Source organism: Erythrolamprus reginae, chromosome 1 (assembly GCF_031021105.1).
Source record: "Erythrolamprus reginae isolate rEryReg1 chromosome 1, rEryReg1.hap1, whole genome shotgun sequence".
Taxonomy (NCBI): domain Eukaryota; kingdom Metazoa; phylum Chordata; class Lepidosauria; order Squamata; family Dipsadidae; genus Erythrolamprus; species Erythrolamprus reginae.
This window is the reverse complement of record NC_091950.1, coordinates 161,349,450-161,374,121: the sequence shown is the minus strand read 5'-3', so window position 1 is coordinate 161,374,121 and position 24,672 is coordinate 161,349,450. Positions and strand designations below refer to the sequence as shown.

Genomic DNA, 24,672 nt, shown 5'->3' with positions numbered 1-24,672 from the left:
CATTCTCAATTCAACTGAACTGAAAAAAGATGTTGGTGCCTTTTGTTCCTACAATCCATCCACTAAGCAGAATGAGATGCTGATCATTCAGCAGCCACAATCCTACTGACTCAAGAGAACAGAAAAGTCAAACCATTTTTTCCCCTGAGCTGTCAACCTGATGGACCCAAGATTCCCTTGAGGAAAAAGAAAACCATGTATGAACTTTTCTCATCAGATTGGCCGGTGTGAAAATGCAGCTGATTGTGCGAGTCCTTCTCTGTGTATTGAGTTTGCACAGCTCACAGAAAGGAGTCACTCAAACCAACCCAGTGTGTTTAATAAAGTGTTTGCAGATCTTTGTAGCTTTTTTTCTCTTATGACAGTTTTAATGCTTTCACGAAGTATCTATTTTTATCAGCCACTTTTATTAGCCACTTTGATTCCCTAGAGCAGTGTTTCCCAACCTTTTTGGAGCAGCGGCACATTTTACATATTTTCAAAACCCTGGGGAACATTGAGGGGGGGGGGCGCTAAAAAAAGTTTGGACAAAAAAAATCTCTCTTCCTCCCTTTCGCTCTATTTCTCTCTCCCTCCCTCTTTCTCTCTTCCTTTCTCTCTCCATCCCTTTCTTTCTCTCTTCCTTCCTTCCTCTCTTTCTGTCTCCTCCTTCCTCTCTCATCTCTCTTTCCTTCCTCTCCCTCCCTTTCTCTCTTTCCTTTCTCTCCCTTTCTGTCTATCCTTTCTATCTCACCCCTTCTCCCTCTTTCATTCCCTTTCTTTCTCTCTCATTCCTTTCTCTCCCTCTTTCCTTTCTATCTCTCTTTCTTTTTCTCCCTCCTTCATATCTTCTTTCTCTCCCCCCTTCCTCCCTCTTTCCTTTCTCCCCCTCCCTTTCTCTTCCTTTTTCTCTATCCTTTCTACTTCTTACTCTTTCTTTCTCTCCCTCCTTCATTCAATTTTCTCTCCCTCCCTTTCTCTCTCTTTCCTTTCTCTCCCTCCCTTGTTCTCCCCTGGGATTGCCTGTGCCTGCCCTGCACCACCCAACACGGACGGACAGCCCCCGGTCGTCGGTTCGTCCCCCCCCCCCCCCCACACGGAGGGAGATCAGCCACTGGAGGGAAATTGGGCTGGCGGGGGCGGCGAATCCACCTCCCCACCATGGTGGAGGGAGATCGGGCTGGCGAGGGCGGTGGATCCGCGTCCCCAGCCGCGCGGAGGGAAATCGGGCAGGCGGGCGGCCGCGGCTCCCTGCGCGCCCCTGGAAAAGGGTGCGCGGGGGGGCATTTTGGGGTGCGTTGGCATGCGCAGCCTACAGGGAACGGTGCCCGGGGCCGCTGCAGCCGGCAGCCTGTTTCCGCTGCCAGTGCCCTCACGCCAGGGAAGGCGGGAAAAAGGCGCGAAGAATGAAGCTCTCCTTCTTCCTGCCTTCCTTCTTTGGGGCCCAGCAGGAGAGCGCCAGAAACCGCGGCATCGGGCAGGAGCCGGGAGGTCGGAGGCACCGGCAGCGCCCCGCCCAGCTGGAGCTGTTGCGGCACACCTGGCCGTGTCTCGCGGCACACTAGTGTGCTGCGGCACACCTGTTGGGAAACGCTGCCCTAGAGCATGATGGAGAATCCAGAGCATGATACCAATGTTCTTTTGAGACTGAAGGATGCCAATGCAATATAGCCACTTTGATTCTAAATGCTATTTTAAAAGTTTTAGTTGCATTTTAAAGAAGGATGTGACAGTATAAAGCTCTTCCCTTAGGACTTAATCTCTATTTTTGACAGTGTATTCCTTTCAGTAAAGAACTTTTCCCCCTATAGTAATTTGAAAAAAAGACAACCAAGCCAGATTCTTCACTAAACCTTGCAAGCTGCCACTGGAAGAGAAGGAAAAGGGAAGAGGAAAGAGAAAGGAGGGGAGGCTGTTAGGGTGCTTTTTAAAAATATTTATGCATTTTTGAAACATAGTTCTATATATAATATCCCCTTATATTTGCTTGGAAGGATCTTACCATTCTTTCCAGCATAACTGCGGTTAAAGCCAGTCTGGTTAATTGGCACAAGTGTGGAATGGGGAGTCCCATGGAAAAGGATCTTCTCATTGTTTTCATGGCCATTTTGTGTATCTATTTGCTTTTTCTTGACTTGGTAGGATTGCCAGAGGTAAGGATTCTGTACCCTTTCAATCTACAAAGATTGCAAATTTAAAGCGTTATTATTCATTTATCAGTATCATTTCCCGCCATACAATATCAATATTCATCTGCCATGAGTTTGACCATTCTCCCTTGGCAACTATGCTGAGATTAGAAATAAACAGTCTAAGAAGAAAAGGTCGCATGGGAGAATTGGCAAGGAGAATCTCTTATATGTTACTATTTGCCAAAAAGGTCCTGTTGTCTCCTTTATTCAAGAAGTGTGGGATCATATTAATTTTTATTGTTTGTTGATTAAATTAACTGTCCATATCACTGCTGTATTTGCTAAAAAAAAAATTAAAAAGTTTCTACAAAAACAATGCAATTATGTTAGTCATTAAAATATTCACAAGCTGTATGCCTAATATCCTGTCGTTCACTGCAAGCAAAATACAGATAGTCTTCGACTTACAACAGTTCATTTAGTGACCAAAGTTAAACTGCACTGAAAAAAGTGACCACTGTACAACTAGGTTTATTACACCCACCATTTGGAAGTACAGAAGATGGAATTACTAAGATAGCAGCACCAGTATCAGTGGTCAATATTGGTGTACTTTATGATCAGAAAACATCTGATGGTGGAGAAAGAATTTGTCAGCAGGGGCTGTTAAGCATTATGATCCAGTTCATAGGTACATGTAGCAGACCAAGAACCAGGGAGGGCATGGAGAGGATTTGAACACTATAAATGCAATACAGACTCCAAACTTAAAGAGGTCTGGTGGTGCAGTGGTTGAAGTGGAATAATGCAAGCTATCTCAGCCCACAGCCTGGAGTTTGATCCTGATGTGATCAAGGTTGACTCAACCTTCCAAGGCTGATAAAATGAGGTCTCAGATTTTGGGGGGCAATATGCTGACATTGTAAATTGTTCAGAGAGTGCTGTAACGCACTATATTAAGTCTAAGTGTTATTGTTACCACCTGACCTCTAGATTAAAGGCTTTTTAAAGACTGAATCTATTTTTTAAGATTATAAAATTGAGAAGGTGTATGGACATTGACTTCAATTCAGTGACATATTTCTTAGCTATTCTAGCTCTTTTCTCCTTCCTCTTTTACACTCCAGTGATATAAATACAGGGTGAATCTGGATATTTTTACTTTCAGGATATTACCTATTATTCCACTTAATTCTTATCACATGAAAGTACTACCAACTCTTGAGCCAATCTTATAGCCAGTCACTGATGCTCAACATCACTCAAGAACTCAAAAGAGAACCCCACTGATGTTCTACACAGGATATAAAATTGTGGAACCCAAAAGTGGCCCTTTTTAGATGGCTGATTTTAGCCAGTCACTCTCTCAGCCAAATCCAACCCTCACAGAGTTGTTGTAGGCAGAAACGGAGAAGGAAAGTATGTTGGGTTTATTTGCTTCCTTAAACTCAGATCAAACGTCACCTTTTCAATTCTGAACGTAGGGCAGCCAATCCGGAATATTTTTTCAACGTTCTTATATTCTTCTGCTGTAGGCTGTAGTGGAACTAATTTGGCATGGCTTCCTTTCATATCTTCCCACTGTTCAGGAAGGCGTTCTGATACTTTGCCTGCAAAATAAACAAAAGTTGTGACATAACCCGCAGAAAACAGAATCATGCATAATCCTCTTCTTTAAACATTACATTTATTGTTAAAATCCTCACCACAGTTTAGCATTTCTGAACAGAATAACTTAACTTTCTTTCATCATTACAACTGTCCCGTCAGCACTCACAAACTACCGTATTTTCCGGCGTATAAGACGACTGGGCGTATAAGACGACCCCCTAACTTTTCCAGTTAAAATATAGAATTTGAGATATACTCGCCGTATAAGACTACCCCTCTTCTGTACATCATAGACCTGACTGAGTCTAGGTCTATGATGTACTTGCATTGAGAAAAAAATCATTTCTGAACATGATAACACAATATTTTAATTACTAATGATGAAGATCTTATTGTTAAAATTATGAATGAATTATTTAGAGAGAGAGAGCCAAGTGGGAACACTCTTCTGTCTATCTCTCCATATGTCTCTGTCTATCTGTCTTGTCTGCCTCTCATATTTCTCCTCACCACAATTAAGTTTATTATTATAACTCATCATAATTTGTCAACACAAAAAGGTGAACCTGGCTATTTTTCTTTCTCCTACCATCTATTCTGCAGGTATCTTTCAGTCTAACATGCAGCATGCTGACACCTATGTGAGAATCTATTATGGAATGAGAATCTGTATGTGATATCATGATATGGCAATCCAAACAGCCCATCCATTTTTTCCTCTTTCCGCACTTTCTGTCTTTATCCTCTTGCAATGTCACTTAAACAGATTTTAACTTGTCGGGTTTAATTAGTGACCCTGCCAATTTTCAGTACTGTGCAGTGTGCTATGATACAGAGCAGGGTGAATAATATGACCTCAGCTTTTAAAGTTATTTTAAAATGTTGCCTAAGAAATATGGAAAGATGATTCTTTTTGGAGGAAAAGTACATTTTCAATGGTTAAACATAAGAACAAATACAAACAGGCAGAAATAAATGCATCCAGTTTAACATTCAATTTTGCAACCACTAATAATGTTGGTCAAGTAGGTACAAAAATACCTGGGGAAATTATCAAAGTCTGAGAAATGGGTCCCTTGTCAGTTAAAAGGAGTGCTGATTTACCACCTGCTAGAGCAGTGATTTTCAACCTTTTTTGAGGTGCAGCACATTTTTTACATTTACAAAATCCTGGGGCACATCACCAACCAAAATTACACAAATCTAATAAATAAATACATACATACATACACACACACACACACACACACACATAAATAACCCCCTCATATATACAATCCCATGTAACATCCCCTTATAAATACAGTCAATCATCAATCATCCCTCCTCAAATTTATACCACTGTCTCATTTCTGGGTTCTTCTCCTGTCTTTCCCCCTTTTCTCTCTTATGTTTCTCATTTCTCTCTCTTCCTCCCTTTTTCCCTCATTCCTTCTCCCTCTCACTTCTCCTCTTTTTCCATCCCTGTCTCTCCCCCCCCCCCCTTACGTGTGTGTGTGTGTGTGTGTATACACACTCGAACCATTTCCAAAACCAGTTGAGGGCTGGGTTTTTTTTCTCTTTTATTCTTTTCAAACACAGGTGTGGGCTGGGGGGGGGGTGTTTCTTATTATTTGGGTGCTTTTTACCATATGCTTCAAGAATCACCTCTCTCCCTCTCTCTTGTTCTCTCTTATTTTCTTTCTGAGGCTCCTCCCACAACGGTGGCTACAGCGGCGCTGGCGATCCGGCCGCTAGCCGCTCCGAGCGCTGTGGGAACGCCCACCTCTCTCGCAGTCCGGTCCCGAGCTTCCCATCCTCCTTCTCAGAAGGTTTCCTTCTGAGCAAGCTGGCAGGAGGATGGGAAGCAGCCCCCACACCGCTCGGAGCGGCTAGCGGCCACATCGCCAGTGCCGTTGCAGCCACCGCTAATGTAAAGGGGCTGCTTCCCGGCGGCAGGAACGCCTCGCCTCCGCTACTCCCGCCGCCGCCTTTGCTCTCCCCGCCGGGCAAGAGGCAAAGGTAGCGGAGGCAAGGCGGAGAAGAAAGAAGCCGCGGATAACTGCAGCAAGGGCTCGTTATGCCGGCTACCCCCCGCAGTTCCTGCCGCCGGGAGTGGCGCTCCACCCCAGCAAAGCCGGCGAGGGAGCTCCGGAATTGGTTGGTGCTCGCCCGACGCCTTGTTTTTTTATTTCCCCCTTTGGCAAGGGAGCGCTCGAGGAGACAGCGTCTTGTGGCATCGCCTCCCATCGGGTTTACGACGAAGGGACGCTCAGCAACTTCTTTTTCCTTTCGGCGCCATAGCCACCCGCAGTCCCCAGAGCCGGTGGGTTGAGGCAAAGGGCTGCGTTTCCCTTCCCTCCCTCCCTCCTGCCCCCGTCCTGAATGGAAGCCTCGCTCCGGGATCTCCGCCGCTTGCAAACCGCTCACTTTCGGCTCCGGGGACTGCGGATGGCTATGGCGCCGAAAGGAAAAAGAAGTTGCTGCGTGATGCCGCAAGACGCTGTCTCCTCGAGCGCTCCCTTGCCTCCCGAACTCCCGCCTGTGAAGAGAAACCAAAGGGGGAAATAAAAAAACAAGGCGTCGGGCGAGCACCAACCGATTCCGGAGCTCCCTCGCCGGCTTCATCAACGCGCTGCTGTTGCTGCTGTTGTTGCTGTCGCTGCCGCCTGAGGCGGCGGCACTCGAATCTGGCGTGGTGGAAAATCTTTGCCTGCCTCCAGATTTTCCACCACGCCAGATTCGAGTGCCGCCGCCTCAGGCGGCAGCGACAGCAGCAACAGCAGCGCTTTTTCCTTTCGGCGCCATAGCCACCCGCAGTCCCCGGAGCCGAAAGTGAGCGCGGGTCCGCTCCCCCCCCCCCAATCCCACTCCCGGCCTCCTCCCGCCCGCGGCTGTGGAATGGGCGCAGTATCCGGCCTATAAGACGACCCCCCACTTTGGAAAAGATTTTCAGGGGTTAAAAAGTCGTCTTATACGCCGGAAAATACGGTAAATAGCACGAATCTTAAGTGTTATTTGCAAACACCTATTTCCATCTTTTCATTTTTTTCATTCAATAAACAACATTACTTTTGACTCTTTTCCATCAATAACTGACCATCTTCCCTTTCTTTCTACTTACTGGTAAACTTGGAAGTTTCTGTTCTGCTCAGCAGAACAATTTACAAATTGCAAATGTTTTTAGAGTGCTAGGGTAAAAAATTGTTTTTGATTCTTAAAATACTGATCAATTAAGATAATTTATGTTTTTGCAAACAGATTTCCCCCCCCAGAAATTGGCTATTTTAGTAGACATGTTCAATTTCAAAAGATTCATGTTTTGATGCCAATCATACAAATGGTCTATTCACTTAATTTTTTTAAAAGTTCCTTGTGATACACTCACATTCATCTGTCTTGTACCCTTGCCCTTACTTCATTTAAACACATTTAAAATCCAAGCTAAGGCATTTTTGAGACCAAAACAGTAATCTAGCCACTTCCAACCTCAATTATTTAAGAAGTTCATTACCTTCATCCTTTACAACACGTTTAATTTTCATACTGTTTCCTTGACTATCTACAATATACATCTTGCTCAGGTCAGCTATGTAGTTCTGTCCCTGAATTTGGACCTGAATTTGTTTCTTTTTGCTGATTTTAGCATCTTCTAAATCAAGGTTACTTAATGTATCAAAAGCTACAAAGACATTTCCGTTTGTACAATACTGCCATTCAACTAAAACTTTAGCAAGTTCTGCCTTGGATTTTTTTTCCTGGTCAGCTTTAAGTGTTTTTAAGAGGTTCTGAATTTCTGTGAAAGCAGTGAGGACATCCCTCGGGATACCAGATACCAAAATAAAAGGAGGAGACTCCATCTTGTCCAGATGAATGACAATATGCAATCTTTTCTGGAGATCATTCAGTCTCTTGATTTCAGCATCAGCAAACATGCCTATCAAGTCATCAACAATGCGATTTTCTGTCTGTTCCTTGAAAACCAATTTCCTTAGCCAGGCTTCAGCCTCTTCTACATTTTTTCTGTTTTTGCCACATAACTCAAATGATGATGTCTCGATCTTCTTCTCCAATGCTATATAACTTTTCTTTTTAGCAGGTGATTTCCTACCAGTTAGAAACCCTAGAAACAAAAGAGAAATTCTGTAAGTGCACACCCAATTTTGGGCGGGGGGGGGGGAATGAAGAACATTGACAGCAAATGAACTCAATACTTTAAACTTGCCTTTAACCTTAGAAAATATAGATTCGGAGGTGGGCAATGCCCGGCCTTTTTTATTTTCCAAAATGGTTGAAAAGGATTTTTGCATATGTGGCTGAAAAACAACAACTTTAACTAGTTTCAGGTATCCAGGCATCACTTTTCCTGCAAAGTCAGCAACTGCATCGATAATTTCTTCAGCTGCTTCGTCAGGACTCCTTCCTTTCTGACCTGTATGAGATGCAACAGAGAAAACCCAACAAAATATACTTGATAGTACCTATTACACTGAGGGACTTAAAAGGATGGACAACCCATTGCTAAGATATTCATGAACTGGGAGAGTCCATGTTAACAAGGTCAACCAATGAATAGACATAGGAAATTAAGTCAGCTAATGGGAGCTAAACACTTCTGAATCTGTGCAGAGAATTGAAACTGAAAACTTAAGCTTAAGGCTGGGCTTGGCTCAGCCCACTCCATTTTCTTTAGCTCACTCTGTGCTTGTCTGTTGTTGAAATGAAACTAACTCTCCTGCTTATGTTTACTTGAAGAAATAATCTACTGGTGGTATTGTACAGTACCTCGTGATATGAACCCTTCGTCATACAAACTTTTTGAGATACGAACCCGGGGTTCAGAATTTTTTTGCCTCTTCTTACGAACTTTTTTCGCCTTACGAACCTGCCACCCCCGCCGCCGGACTTCCGTTGCAAGCAAAGCGCCCGTTTTTGCAATCCTGGGATTCCCCTGAGGCCCCCCTCCATGGGAAACCCCACCTCCAAGGATCGCAAAAACGGGCGCTCTGTTGGGCGCCGCTGCCCGGCTGTCACCTTCCAAAACAGCCGGGGCACTTCTCGGCGTTCGGGAAAAATTCAGGTTCGGCATTCGGGAAGCCCCCCTCCCCCGGCTGTTTCAGAGGTGACAGCCGGGAGGCGGCGCTTCTCACCATTCTCCCAAACCCGAACTTTTGCCAAACTTTTCGGGTTCAGCGTTTGGGAGAATGCCGAGAAGCGCCCGGCTGTTTCAGAAGGTGACAGCCGGGCAGCGGTGCCCAGCGGAGCGCCATTTTTGCGATTTTTGGGGGGGGGATTGTACACATTAATCGGTTTTCCATTGTTTCCTATGGGAAACATTTTTTCATCTTATGAACTTTTCACCTTACGAACCTCCTCCCGGAACCAATTAAGTTCGTAAGACTAGATTCGGGCCCCGCTACAGCACGGAAACTGCTTTGGTCGCACTGATGGATGGTCTCTGGCGGGCCCGGGACAGGGGTTTATCCTCTGTCCTGGTGCTTCTTGACCTCTCAGCGGATTTCGATACCATCGACCATGGTATCCTTCTGCGCCGGCTGGAGGGGTTGGGAGTGGGAAGCACTGTTCTGCAGTGGTTCTCCTCCTACCTCTCCGGTCGGTCGCAGTCGGTGTTAGTGGGGGGTCAGAGGTCGACCTCTAGGTTGCTCCCTTGTGGGGTGCGTCAGGGGTCGGTCTTCTCCCCTGCTATTTAATATCTACATGAAACCGCTGGGTGAGATCATCCAAGGGCATGGGATGAGGTATCATCATTATGCGGATGGTACCCAGTTATATATCTCCACCCCATGTCCAGTCAACAAAGCAGTGGAAGTGATGTGCTGGTGCTTGGAGGCTGTGAGGGTCTGGATGGGTGTCAACAGGCTCAAACTCAACCCTGACAAGACGGAGTGGCTGTGGGTTTTGCCTCCCAAGGACAATTCCATCTGTCCGTCCATTACCCTGGGGGGGGAATTACTGACCCCCTCAGAGAGAGTTCGCAACTTGGGCGTCCTCGTCAATTCACAGCTAACATTAGAGCACCATCTTTCAGCTGTGGCGAAGAGGGCGTTTGCCCACTGCTCACAGTCACTCATGCCCTCATCACCACTAGGTTCGACTACTGCAACGCTCTCTACATGGGGCTGCATTTGAAAAGTGTTCGGAAACTTCAGATCATGCAAAACGCGGCCGCGAAAGCCATCGTGGGGCTTCCAAGATCTGCCCACGTTTCACCAACACTCCGCGGCCTGCACTGGCTGCCAATTAGTTTTCAGACAGAATTCAAAGTGTTGGTTATGACCTATAAAGCCTTGCATGACATCAGACCAGAATATCTCTGAGACCGCCTTCTGCCGCACGAATCCCAGCGATCGGTTAGGTCCCAGAGTTGGCCTTCTCCGGGTCCTGTCGACCAAACAATGTCGGCTGGCGGGACCCTGAGGAAGAGCCTTCTCTGTGGTGGCCCTGGCCCTCTGGAATCAACTCCCTCCAGAGATTCGAATAGCTCCCACACTTCTTGCCTTCCGTAAAATGCTGAAGACCCACCTTTCTCACCAGGTGTGGGGATAATTACCACCTTCTCCCCCTTTTTATTATGTTTTCGGCCTCACTGTAAGATGGATTAGGTTCAATGTGTATGATTGTATAGTTAGGGTTTTTAATATGTATTAATGTTTTTAACTGATTTAACTTTTACTATTAGATTTGTAATGTATTGTATCACTATTATGTTGTGAGCCACCCCGAGTCTTCGGAGAGGGGCGGCATACAAATCTAATAAACTAAACTAAACTAAGACAAGGTATCACTGTATATATATTACTATGTTCATAAATAAATGAATGAATCCAGCTGAGTCAGTCTCTGCACAGATTGTTTTTGTTATTCTAACAAAATCTCCAAGGCCAACAGGCACCTTTACAAATTCTCCATGCAAAGCCTGTGATAATTTTTTCTTCTCCGAGGATTTCTTTGCTTGGGCATGTGTTTACCACGCTAGTTTTAGTCCCCCATCATTTCTTATAACATGTTTAAGAAACGATGGGGGACTAAAACTAGCATGGTACAGTATAGGATTTGTGCAGCTGCAATACTGGGCTGTCCATGCAAAGAATGACTCTGATTTTCAACAATGCATGATCCAGATCAATATGTAATAACATGAAATATTGACAACACACTTCATATTATGACCTAATGCAAGTCACACCTTTGTATCATGATGTATCATCATTTTGTCCTCTTGCCCCTTCAGTTTGCCTATGATGTACTCACTGAGAGCCGCCCACCGCCAGCGCTACTGGTACTCTCAGCGGCGGGCATGGACAGGTGTGCGCATCTAGCACGAGTGTATCCCCTTGTTGGAAGATTCGGCTTCTGCGCATGCACAAAGTGAAATCTCGCACGAGGACACTTGCACGTGCAAGATTTTGGCAATTTTCATCAATTTCTTTGCTGGCGCACATGTGTAAAAGTGAAAAAAGCCCCAAAATTGCTAAAATCTTGCACATGCGAGTGTCCTCGTGTGAGATTTCACTTGCTGCACATGTTCAGCAGCCAAATCTCACGCGGAAGCGGATGCGTCAGGAGCACACAGCTGCGCACACATCGCCATTTTTATTAACTAATCGGTGATCCCAGTCGTACTGGCTGCGGCCCATTACTGGATATGGGTTCAAAAGATTACAAGAAAAGAAGTAATAGACCCCCAGTGATTAACTCTAGATCTAAGATAAAAGCCTGAAAGCAGGACAAAGGCAACAGCAAAGTCAAGTCAAATCTCTTCCAAGTCAAGGTTGAACTGCCAAGGACTTCCTGCAGTGGTGGGCTTTTGCCAGTTCGGGCAAACCAGTAGTTCCGATTATCAGCTGGCCTCTCCCACTGGCCCCTGCCCTATCCTGTCCTATATTTCCTTTTTTCTGGCTTAGCTGATTTGCTGATTTCTGTGCCTCTGCTGTTCTACTTATCGGGGCTGCCTTAGAATGTAAGTAGCTGAGCTTTAAATTGCTATATTTGGAACGCTATGCGAACCAGTTGTTAAACTGGTTGTAGCCTACCACTGACTTCATGGACACCTTCATGAAGTTTTCTTAAGAACAATAGACGAAGAGCTTATAGAGTCTATAGCTCTGTTATGCCCTAAGAGCCTCTGATCAAACTCCTCACCACACTGGGGGCCGATGTCTGCTAATGAACAGAAGTCATGAAAGATATATTAAAAAATGGAAGGTCAGAGATGGATCCTACTTTGTTTTGTGCATGGAATACAGGAGAATTTCATCTCCTTTGTCATGTTCACACACAGCAGAATACTAGAACTTGGCCATATGCTAGCTTAGCATGGCAAATCCATTGGAACAGTTCACATTTTCTAACAATGAGCTAAACTATCACTAGAATTCAGGACACATGTTCCTCGTTAATGAAAATTTTAATCTAGAAAAGTACAAATGATTATCTGGAGGAAAAATACAAACCTGTTCCAATTGCAGGGAAGGCTACAGAGGCATACTGTTTCGCTTCACATTCCTGAAGCACTATGGTGACCCCAGCTTTGATGCTGGAGTAAGGAGCCAGGTGGATAATTTTTTTACAGGTTAGTTTGCCATTCTGGGTGGTTACAAATCCATTGTGAGGCTGCGAGGCTGTAAAAATGAAAATGGTAACTTCTCTGTGAGCTGTCTTTGGCATACTGTGTACTACAATCATTGGAGGTACAGAATCTACAAATACATTTCTTATGGGAGAGCATCAACTATACATTATTTCTGACAACTGCTTATCCTTTGATGCCTACTGCACAGATATATTTGGCACAATGCCTGAAAAATTGGGTGTTCTTTTTAAAGTCAACTTGTAGAAATATAGCCCTCTCATGAGTACTTTGGCACTTACAGAGAAAATAAGGAAAATTCTTATGTTTTCCTCTCTTTTTCATAGTGAAGGTTAAAGACTGTGATACATCAGAAGTGCCAGCTTGATAAGCAGTTTCTGACTCTTTCTAAAATCTGCTTCTCCATCTTCATAAATATTTGTTTGTTTGTTTGTTTATGCCGCCCTTATCCTTAGACTCAGGGCGGTTTACAATATGTTAGCAACAGCACTTTTTAACAGAGCCAACATATTGCCCCCACAATCCGGATCCTCATTTTACCCACCTCGGAAGGATGGAAGGCTGAGTCAACCTTGAGCCGGTGATGAGATTTGAACCGCTGGCCTGCAGATCTACAGTCAGCTTCAGTGGCCTGCAGTACAGCACTCTACCTGCTGCGCCACCCCGGCTCTTTTCTATTCTGGCGTTCTGGTGGGAAGTTACCTTCAGAAGCTGCAAGAAGGTATCTGGCATTTGGGAAATGGTGCCATCGGAATGTTTATTCTGGCACCAACATTCCCTTCCTTGTCATGTAAGAAACCAGAGGATCCTCTTAAATTTAACCTATGTCCAATAATGGGCTGATCGGAAAGAAAGAACTGAAATTAAATCCAAACAAGAGATATTGCTAGAAAACCAGACTTTGAGGTTGAGGTTAAGACTATTTGAGATGAAGCTGCAATGCTTAAGAGGTAACTTTGCAATCTAGAAATATTTATTGAGTGTTCCTCAGCAGTCTCTAGATTTACTGATAGTGGCAAGGCCACATTTATTTTACATTAACTTTCTAGCTAGTATATTATTTGCTACATTTCCTAAGCTTGTCAGATTTAGAAATAATTGTCCACTGCTTGATTATATCCTGTCTTCCTTGACTCAACAATACTCTACTACAACAACAGCAGCAGCAGCCAGTTTACAGAATTGTACTGACAAATGTATTCAGAACTATGATTGAAGAATTTAGAAAATACCATCCAAACTATATTTGGCAATTGAAATCCCCCAAATCCTCCATTACTTAACCCAATGGGACCTCTTGTTGCATCTTACCAAGTCTTGCACATTCTGCTTCAATTTCAGGTCCAGCAGCTTCCAAAATTGCTTTGGAGACACCTGTAAAGAAGTGAAAAAGGAAGGAGGAACATGTATGAACGTAAATGAACTTAAAACATTACCCTTGCTTGCTTGTAAACATTTCATAGTAAGAAAATTACTAAGAATTTGTGAGATGGGGATAGATACTGCATTAGGTCCCACAGAGTTGGCCTTCTCCGGGTCCCGTTGACTAAACAATGTCGTTTGACGAGACCCAGGGGAAGAGCCTTCTCTGTGGCGGCCCCGACCCTCTGGAACCAGCTCCCCCCCAGAGATTAGGATTGCCCCCACCTTCCTTGCCTTTCGTAAACCCCTTAAAACCACCTCTGCCGTCAGGCATGGGGGAATTGAGACATCTCCCCTGGCCTATATAGTTTATGCATGATGTGTTTGTGTATATGTCTTGTTTTTAAATAACTTTAAATGTTAAATAACTTTTAATGTTTTTAGATATTTTAATTATTAGATTTGCCATTGTATATTGTTTTTACTATTGCTGTGAGCTGCCCCAAGTCTATGGAGAGGGGCGGCATACAAATCTAATAAATAATAATAATGATATCGAACAGAATCGAGCCACAATACTCTGAAATACTGTCTCCGGTTACAAGAAAATATTTAAATTAACACATCTTCATTTCTGCCTCTCATTCATTCGCACATATGGAAACAGACTTTTATATATCCAAATAGCCTTTTGTCTCGCCAAGAATGAGCACTTAGCTTATTAGAACATTCAGAAGATGTCCATTTGAAATTCAATACCTGCTTTGGATGTAAAGGTTTCATTGGTCACATTCACAATGACATCTGTGTTTTCCATGACAATATCTCCAGTCACTGACTGGAAGGTAATGGATCCAAACTGCATTTCATTACTCCCTAAAGCTGAGGTAGAAAGGGATCAAAAAGAAACTGTGTTTGAGAAAAGAAACACTAGGACTGAGTTGTAGCATTGAATCCCTGGGCTGAGCACTATCCTCCTTGTAAAAGATATAAATACCTATTTCAAGATCCACTGAAAAAACCCTTCAATTTCATATTCTGTATCTAAAGGAAATAAGGCCTGCAAACCTAGGAAATGGTACTCCTAAACGTGGCACCTTGAACATGCTACTGAACTCTGCTGATTTTTCTATGGCCACCAAAGGGTGAAATTAGAAGATTTATGATCAAGATCAAACAAATATCCCTCAAATTTTAATAGAGGTGCCTCCAAAAGAGCCACTTATACTGCAGAAATACTGCAGAAATAAACACGCCTGAAATAACTCAGATAAATATTATAATCATCAAGGATTTGTTGAACAAGTCATTCTAGTCTAGTTTGTGAATCATAAGTTTGGTCTAGTGGTTAAGGTACCACACTACAAAGTGGGAGACTGTGAGTTCAACTTCCACCTTAGGCCTGAAAGCCAGCTGGGTGATTTTGATCCAGTCACTCTCTCTCAGTCCAACTCCACCTCACAGGGTTGGCGTTGTTGGGAAAAGAGGAGTTTACCTCCTTTGATTATTTGCAAAAATAATAAAGGCAGGATGCAAACAAATAAATAAACCATACTAAGCTACGATTCACAAACAACATTAGATGTATTTATATACTGCATTACCAAAACCAAACATAACACACTATTGCTTAGCATATGTGGTCAGAGGCATTCTGAAATGAAGTCTGAAACAGAGATTTACGCAACCTTTCCAGCATTGCTGAATGGCACAAGGGGGGAGGGAGAGAGAATGATTACATGTGAGTAGTGGGCGAGCACATACACTCACCCCACTCCCACAGCCTGATTCCAAACAGGCCAAGGCCCACTAGTGGGCCAGGAGTTGGGGACCCCTGATATAAAACATCTTCTGTAAATGTAGTCCTTCCATTCATCTAGTAGCTATTACCAATATTATTTAAAGGAAGGTCTGTCCACATATCTCTCATGCTACATCCCAGTTGAACCTAATACTGTAAATTTCTAAAACTCATAAGAAAAAGGTGGAGAAAAAAGTCTGACCCATTGAGCCCACCCATTACCTGCTGTTTCTTCATCGTTCATTGGCACAACCTTGAGAAGATCTTCAATCCCAGTTCGAAAAAACTTTGTAAATGCCTAGTGGGGAAAGTTATCCACATGTTTCCAAAACTATGCAAAGAAGGAACAATAGCACTATGGAACCATTCTTTTAATGTTTCAGTAAGGGCACGGATGGTAGTGAACTTGCACATTTGGGGATCCTGAGGGACAATGTCACTGAATACCCCTGGATACAATGAGTGCCGCTACTACTAGATGCATCCAACATCAATAAAATATAACAGCTGCCAGAATAGGGGGAAGCCAGTAAGCTTTTAACTCTGTTAAAACACTATGGCAAAATTGCTACACACACCATTACCCCCAAAAACCATGAGGTTCTAGATAAAACTACTTGATTTGACTGTCCTGAAAGACATCACTGATTCTCATCTTTCAGAAAAGGACCGTTGAACTTACCTGAACGGTCTTCTCGATGCACTGCAAGGAGAGTCCAACGTGAGTAATACTCTAGTCTGATTGGTAGGGACTGAGTTTAATTTTAATATTAGGTAGGCACCGCACCCTAGCCTTCCAGTCCATAACAAAACAAAGGAGCAGCAAACCATTGAATTTTTTATTAAATAACTAGACAGCAAATATTAACTTGTCAACCCATAATGATTTAGCTGAATACCACAACCCTGGTCCCAAAGCCGGGAGGGTTTGGACTCTCCTTGCAGTGCATTGAGAAGACTGTTCAGGTAAGTTCAACGGTCCTTCTCCAATGCACTTGCAAGGAGAGTCCAACGTGGGATATGCCTAAGCCTGTTAGAGGGAGGGATAGGCTGGACCAGGGGCGCTGTAGTAGAGCATACCACTTGTAACACCCGCCTCCCAAAGTCTGCCTCCAATGAGGCAAAGGCATCTATGTGATAGTGTTTAATAAACGTAGATGGCGCCGCCCATGTAGTTGCCCTGCAGATGTCTTTGAGGGATGCTTGCGTGGTCCAAACTGCCGAGGCGGCTGCGCTACATGTGGAGTGTCCAGTCACTCCCTGTGAAACCTGGTGTCCCTTCGCTTTATATGCCTCAGCAATACAGTCACGCAACCAGCGGCTAACTGTTTGAGATGAAACTTGTTTCCCCTAGAACTCTGCGAAAATGACACAAATAAGGCCTCTGAAGTCCTGAATGACTGTGTCCTACGTATGTAAATTTTTAGAGCTCGGCGCACGTCTAACTTGTGCCACCTTAACTCAGAAGGATGAGTCCCGTGTATGCAAAAGTCTGGTAGAACTACCTCCTGGGCTCGGTGGAACCAGGAGTTTACCTTTGGTACCAAGGCCGGGTCCCATCGTAAGACGACCCAGTCTGGATGGAACTGGCAAAGGTCCGATCTTACCGACAGAGCCTATATCTCTGAGACATGTCTTGCTGACGTGATTGCTACCAGGAAGGCAGTCTTGCTGGTCGGACATTAGAGGCCCCTCTCAGGAAACCCTTGATCCACGGATGACGAGTTAGGGGGCGGTAGTAGTCCTGAGCGAGTATGGTGGATAAGGCTGCTACATGACTGCACAGAGTGTTTGGAGCGAGACCCTTATCCAAACCTGCCTGAAGGAAAATCAATACAGTGCGCGGAGAAGCCCTTTGGGGGTCCACTCCCTGATGTTGACAAAAATCACGGGTGGCTGAACCGACGGGTTATTTCCTGGAAAATTCTGGGTTCTAGTCACCATTCCGCCGGATCTATGATCGTGCGGTTAGCCAATCCGCTTGAGCATTCTCCTGACCGGAGATGTGTTCTGCTGTGAGGGATGCAAGGTGAACGTCGGCCCACCTGAAAAGTGCCTCTGATTCCCGCATCAACCTTTGGGATCTCATGCCTCCTTGGTGGTTGATGTGTGAGCATGTTGAAACATTGTCCGTAAGGACTAAGACATGCTGTCCTTGGACTAGGTGGACAAAGCTGTGTAGAGCTAAGGATACTGCCTTGAGTTCTAGATAATTGGTGTTCACCACTTGCAGGTCTTGTGGCATCCAAAGGCACTGGGCCACTTGGCCAGAGGCCTGGGCTCCCCAGCCTGTCAGGCTGCCATCTGTTGTTATCGTTATTAGGGTGTGTCCACGGAAAGATGAGCCCTCTTGAATCGCTGGTGAGGCCCACCATTGAAGAGATCTTCTCAGCTAGGGGTTGAGGGTGACTTTCTTGTGTGTTTGGCTGGACTTCCTCTTTTGAAAGGCTAGTAGAAACCACTGGAGTGAACACAGATGGTGTCGAGCTCATGGTACTATATCTATACAAGACACCAGTGTGCCTAATAGCTTTGATAGAAAGGAAAGTGGGATCCTTTCATAAGTCCTCAGTGAGTCCAACAGAGTTCGTATATTGGTTTGTCTTTCCAGTGATAGGTAAACTATGCATAGTTGTGTGTCTATAATTGAAAGGGTGTGGCCGCCAGGCGCCATTTTGATTTGGCATCTGCTTGCCAACTTCAGAGCCACATCATCCTTCGTGATGACACTGATACCGCCATGGCTCTGGAGGAGAACTTTGCTGCATCACTGTGGCGTCTGCCGAAAACTCCATAGCTGCTAGGAGTTTGTTCAGATCCTGTCGAAGGCGCCCGTCCTCCGGGTTGACTCTAGTCTGCATTTCTTGAATCCATAAAATGGTGGCCCGATTAAAGAACGAGGCTGTGGAAGCCATGCGGAGGGCTCATGCCGCCATTTGGTGCACACTAAATTTTCCGTCTTCCTATCCTCGGGCTTCAGACTGTCTGCCATTTCTGAGGGGACCAAGGCATTGTATACAAGACTGGCCACTGGTTTGTCAACTGTCGGAGAGCCCAATAAGGCTTCAACCTCATGGTCGAACGTGTAAAACTTTTGTTCCACTATAGAGGAACCATGTGCTGCTGTCGGGTGCTGCCGTGGTCGTTTTATGTTTTCTATGAACAGTTCAGATGAGGGGATGTGTTCTGTCTCCCTCTGGTGCACTTTAAACAGGCCACCTGTTGTGACAGTCATGGCTGATGTCCCGGCCTGCTTTCCCTCACCTGCTTCCTTAATGGTCTGTTTTTCCTTGTTCAGTAAGACCCGAAACAGGGATTGTTTAAAAAGTCACATAAAGGCCGGGGGCTCTGGGATATCTTCCTCAACAGACAGGTCTTCTTCCGCATCGCTGTTCCTGCACCTTGGTGCTACATCCTCCTCCATAGATTCAGGTAAGGATGGAGGGGCTTGAACTATCCAAGGATCTCTAGCTCTTGGGTGGGGAGCAGGGGCTGCTACATATTGTTGTGCCCCTGTTGCCAGGCCATATGAATAAGTGTTGGCAATGATATCCTGCAGGGCTGTGGGCATGTTCTGCCATGTGTCCTGCGAGGTGCGCAGTCCCGCCACTGTTGGCGTAAATGTGGCGGTTGGAATTTGGCCATACTGCGTTACATGAGATGTTTGTGGAAGCGGTGGAATGTTAGGCCAAACGGAGGTCTGTCTAAGAGGGGTGCAGGCCTCTGGTACTGGGAGAGGGGCTGGTAGGAGAGGGCGATCCGGTGACCAGTCCTTATCAGTTGCCGAGCCTGCTACCCCTGTTGTAATCATGGGGGAGGCAGGTGGTGGGATAAGTCCCAAAGAGAGGCTAGCCTGTGATGGTGAATTTACTGGTATCAGCTGTCTCTGGGTTGCCTCTAGTTGTTTCTCAAGTGCCTTGATTCTCTTTTCTGCCTCTCTAAGAGAGGAACCTTGAGAAGATTTGGACTTTGGCTTGTCTGATTTAGGTTTCTCCCTCGGGGTGTTAGGTCTAGCAGTGGTGGTAGATTCCTCCCCCACTTGATCTGCCATAATTCTTCCCTTTAAAACACTCACGGTGGCAATTCAACGTGTTAGCAGTCCGTGGCACCTCCACTTGCTGCATGCACATTGTGGGGAAGAGTAAATGGCTCGTTACTACACCTGTGTGTTTCCAGGGCAGGTTTCAGTGTCCTCCAAGTGACGTGTTAATGAGGAGGTACTCTGCTCCACCTCCCTCAAAACAGCCTCCGTTCTTTGGCATTTTTAACACGTCCGGCTTTCTTGTTGCCAAGGCAACCGCAGGCGTTCCAAAATGGGCCGTGAGCTGATGCGCCCCCTTTTGGAGCTTCCAAAATGGCCGACGCCCAGTCGCCAAGGCAACCGTTGCTCCCAAGGTTTCCCGCCTCGTTATGGCACCAAAGACTCCCCCTCACTCTGGTTGGATCCTTACATCCCAAATAGGATCGGCCCTTGATGGCGATTTTGGAGTCCTTGGGATCCTTCCGTTCCAGCCCGGTATGTTCACTGGGGGTGCCGAACCCACCCAGCGTCAACCGCCTCCTCTTTCCCGGGTGTGACTGCAGAGGTCAGTGACCCGGTAGCTCCCTTTATCCAATAAATATTGCCCCCTTTTTGTGGAACGAGGGGGGGGGTTGCGGGGAACAGCAGCTCTGAGGGTGTCACCCTCTGAGGGTAGTGACCCTGCGCTGCGAAGGAGGGGGCCTGTAACTGTCGTTTTCTTCCTGTAATAAAAACAAATGAAACGTTAGAATAAACTTACTTAAAAAATTCCTTGTTTTAAACTATTGAAAGTTTAAGAGGAGAAACTCATAGTCCCTTTACTGCAACTGAGTTTTTTTAGACTGGAGGGCTAGGGGGCGGTGCCTACCTAATATTAAAATTAAACTCAGTCCCTACCAATCAGACTAGAGTATTAGCCACCTTGGACTCTCCTTGCAAGTGCATTGGAGAAAGAGATGATTTAATGGAAGATACGATGAGAGTCATATGTGCATTATTCCATAGAATGTTTAAACATGGTTAAGGGGATAAGCCACATTTGGCTGGATTTGAACATATGTCACAAACCCTAACAAAATGAAACATTAAGTTTGCTGAGAGAGCCAGTTTGGTGTAATGGCTAGAGATCAGGAGATCATGAGTTCAAGTCCCATTTTAGCCGTGAAAAACCAACCTGCTTATTTTGGACCAATCACTCTCTCTCAGTCCAACCAACCTCACAGGGTTGTTTTTGTGGGGGAAATAGGACAAGAAAGTTGTGTTGGTTATTTGTTGTCTCAAGTTATTTGTTAAAATAGTAAATGAACGAATTTAGCCCAAATCAAGCAAATCACATTGTAGCTTCGAAATATATGTTGTTTACATTTGAATATATCTGGGGAAGTAGGTGCCCATCCAACAGTCTAGCTATGCTGCTGCTGTTTTTGTAAGAATTGACTTCAAAATTTACAATTATTAAAGTTCAAGGATTCTTAAAAACAAGGACAGTTTCTTATTTGGAAGAAAAGTAACATTACCTTTATATTAACTTTATCTTTTGGATGTATGACAACATGAACTTTCTGAAGGGACTTGAAGTTCTTCTTTCTACTGAACATTAGTATTTCCTTAAATATACATTTGGCTACCACAGAATTTGGAAAATTAAAACCTCCAGTCCCAATGGCTGGGAATGAGATAGACTTTAACGACAACATTTCGGTCCTCTCCAGACAATGTCTTATAATATTTTTAAGTTTCTGTAAAATATAAAGAAATATTTCAGTTACGCTTTAAAAGGCACAATATTAACACAATACGTTTTTGTAAATAAGACAACATAATATTATATATTCTGGTATCAACCCATTGTGGGATAAACCAACCCTCAACATTTTTAACAAAAGTACGATGAAAAACATGCTACCCATAGATAAACTATTCCAAATTTGTCGTGGTATTTTAAATAAAAATTTGACGGTTGGCCTTTACAAATAAACTTAATTCACAAGTATATACAAATAATTTAAAAACTATGATCATATATCCTTGTAAATAAATCCATCCACAGGTAAGCCAAACTAATTTTAGGTACATTTCTGCACCTTTTTCAAGAGGCAACTGGACTTTCTTGTTTTTCTTTGAAGACGTTTCACATTTTGATAGTGGCGAGGATGGTTTGTGTGCAGCAATGGAAAAACAAAGAGACACCAAGAGAGGAAATGATCATTTAAAAAATTATGGATTGCACATAAATGGACATGATCACTAGGAAAATGAAAGGAAAAGAGGATTCCGATTATTACATAATATGGAATTAGTTCTATAATTGGTTAAAAGAAAGAAATGAGAATTGAAGGAAAATTATTCAGGGATATTGTTTAGTAATTTAACAAAGTAATTTTATTTACAGTATAAATAAAGAAAGTGCAATCTAAACATCAAAGTAATGTATGCCTATCTATATATCCGATAATAACTTCTGCCAGAAACGGGGTTGTAAATAACCCAAATGTTTGTTGTATGTCTGTCTTTGTTGCATGTGTACTTATTTAAAAAAAATTTAAAAGAAAAGTAAAAGCACCTTTGTGACTAAAATTCTTAGCAATATACAAAGTACTCTGGAATAAGATGGACAATTTTACATACATGGTTTGTAACCAGTACAAACTGGCACACAAAGACCAATGTTAAAACTAACAGTGTAGAAGAGCCATTGAGCTTAATAAACTGCCTTGATTACACACTAGGAGCATAAAAGGGAGTATTGGTTCCCACTATTCTTTAACCTGAATTGTTAATCTCATGTAGAACCATAAGATTATAAACAAAGGTCATAAACAATCTTTTTTTAAATTCATTAACATTACATTCCAAGACAATTACAGCAAAATGAACCAGTACCTTGGTTGCATTCCCTTTTCCATCATCCCACTGTGGAACTATGACGTGGAACAAGTAAACACAGGCAAGGTTATGCCCACGGGTTGGAATTACACAGTTCTGTTGGTATCCTTGATCTTGGACCATTTGATGGAACTCATCTTGAAGCTCAACTCCAGCCTTCTGCAACACAGCTTTTGAAAGTGGGCCGACACCAAGCTTTAGATCATCACCAATAGTGCTTACGATAACATCCGTCTGGAATCAAAGCCATGTTAAAATTACTTCCAAGATGATTTTATGTATTAGAACAGTGATGGCGAACCTATGGCACAGGTGTCAAAGGTGGCACGCAGAGCCATATCTGCTGGCACACAAGCCATTACCTAGCTCAGCTTTAGATCTTCACCAATAGTGCTTACAATAACATCCGTCTGGAATCAAAGCCATGTTAAAATTACTTTGAAGATGATTTTATGTATTACAAGATTAGCTGCCTAGGAACAGGAAATGCATATTACAGAGTATTTTTGACCTATTATTGCTATTATTAAGGTAACACAGGGATAAAACAGTTCCTAAACAAATAAGACATCTTTGATCCACTGGAGACTCCAGTTGGGAATGGGAATGGTATGGGGAAAGGATATGTTAGTAGAATGAAATCTGTATACAGTGGTACCCCGTCTTACGAACTTAATTAGTTCTGGGACAAGGTTCGTAAGGTGAAAAGTTCGTAAGATGAAACAATGTTTCCCATAGGAATCAATGGAAAAGCGAATAATGCGTACAAGTCCAAAACTCGCCCCTTTTGCCTTATGACAACCGGCATTCTGATCCTTGTTTGGGGACAGGGGGAGGAGGGAAGGGGGACACAGCAGAGGCTGCGTAGGGAGCTTTGTGGGTGATTAACACACGTGGGAAGCTGCCTCGCAGCTTGTCAGCCGGCAGGGCTTACACCCTCCTTGAAAGTGTTTTCGGAGGTGGCAGCAAAGGGGAATCCGGAGCTTCGGCTTCAGACAAGGCTCCCTGGCTCTCACTCTGCTGTGTGTGTATGGGTCCCTGAATGCCGGTAGAGAACAGGGGGAGGCTCCTTTCCTTCCCCTTTGCTCAGGGGGACCAAGCCTCTGAGCTCCGGTCCTCAGCGAAGCGCAGGCAATGGAGACGCGGTGTAGAGAGAGGTCAATCTGCCAACTAAAGAAGAGGAAAACTGGAGCACTGGGGGCTCTGAGGATGGCAGGGGGGCACATTTCTTCCATCAGGTTTGGGGCTGCGTGATTGTTTAGTGCCCTGAAAACTTCACGAGGAAGTTGAGATACGGGCACTCACAGCCTCCTAATCCCGTTTCTTTAAGGCTGCCCCCTTCTCTGGCAAGGGAGGGCAAGGGGTGGCTGGCTCTCCTACCCTCCTCTCATCTCTGCTACAATACATTTTCCCTGCAGTTGATCCAAGCGCTGGCAGGGAAGGAACAAATTTCAGGCGTCCTGGAAACCTAACAAAAAGGGGCTGGTAGAATAATCATTGGGAGTGGGCTGTCCTGTACAGGCTCTCACAGCCTCATTTACACCCTCCCCCATTTCTTTAAGCCTCCCCCTCTCTCGCAAGGGAGGGCAAGGGGTGGCCGGCTCTCCTACTCTCTCGGCTCTGCTACGTACATTTTCTCTGCAGTTGATCCAAGCGCTGGCAGGGAAGGAACGAACTGAAATGCGAGTCAGGAGTCCTGGAAACGTAACCATAAGGGGGCTGGTGGAATAATCATTGGGAATGGGGTGTCCTGGAAGTTGGGATACAGGCTCTCCCAGCCTCCTCATTCCCCCCTCTCTCGTTTCTTTAAGGAGTCTACGGAGAGGGGCGGCATACAAATCTAATAAAGAAAACTTAAAGAAACGGGGGGGGGGGAATGAGGAGGCTGGGAGAGCCTGTATCCCAACTTCCAGGACACCCCATTCCCAATGATTATTCCACCAGCCCCCTTATTGTTACGTTTCCAGGACTCCTGACTCGCATTTCAGTTCGTTCCTTCCCTGCCAGTGCTTGGATCAACTGCAGGGAAAATGCACGTAGCAGAGCCGAGAGAGTAGGAGAGCCGCCCACCCCTTGCCCTCCCTTGCGAGAGATGGGGGGAGCCTTAAAGACATGGCTTTCCAGGAGCCTCCCGAAGCCGAACGCCAAACCCGAACTTCCGGGTTCGGCGTTCGGAGGCTCCTGGGAAGCCGCCCAGCTGTTTTAAAAGGTGACCGCCGGGCTGGGGGGCTTCCCAGCACCCCCCCGAACCCCAAACTTTTGCCGAACTTCCGGGTTCAGGGTTGGGGGG

The 24,672-nt window shown here is 44.7% G+C and overlaps 1 protein-coding gene across 1 annotated transcript in view; it reads right to left on the bottom strand.

Annotated features, from left to right (window-relative positions):
* Nucleotides 1–24,672, bottom strand: part of LOC139155472 (protein mono-ADP-ribosyltransferase PARP14-like) — a 48,222-nt gene that overhangs the window by 2,716 nt on the left and 20,834 nt on the right. The window contains exons 7-16 of the mRNA XM_070730612.1: nucleotides 22,380–22,616; nucleotides 21,014–21,235; nucleotides 15,698–15,773; nucleotides 14,434–14,556; nucleotides 13,624–13,686; nucleotides 12,176–12,343; nucleotides 7,927–8,133; nucleotides 7,216–7,824; nucleotides 3,576–3,721; nucleotides 1,982–2,156 (exon numbers count right to left, since the gene is read on the bottom strand). Of these exons, the coding sequence (XP_070586713.1) occupies nucleotides 1,982–2,156; nucleotides 3,576–3,721; nucleotides 7,216–7,824; nucleotides 7,927–8,133; nucleotides 12,176–12,343; nucleotides 13,624–13,686; nucleotides 14,434–14,556; nucleotides 15,698–15,773; nucleotides 21,014–21,235; nucleotides 22,380–22,616 (2,026 nt within the window). The remainder of the gene's footprint in view (nucleotides 1–1,981; nucleotides 2,157–3,575; nucleotides 3,722–7,215; nucleotides 7,825–7,926; nucleotides 8,134–12,175; nucleotides 12,344–13,623; nucleotides 13,687–14,433; nucleotides 14,557–15,697; nucleotides 15,774–21,013; nucleotides 21,236–22,379; nucleotides 22,617–24,672) is intronic.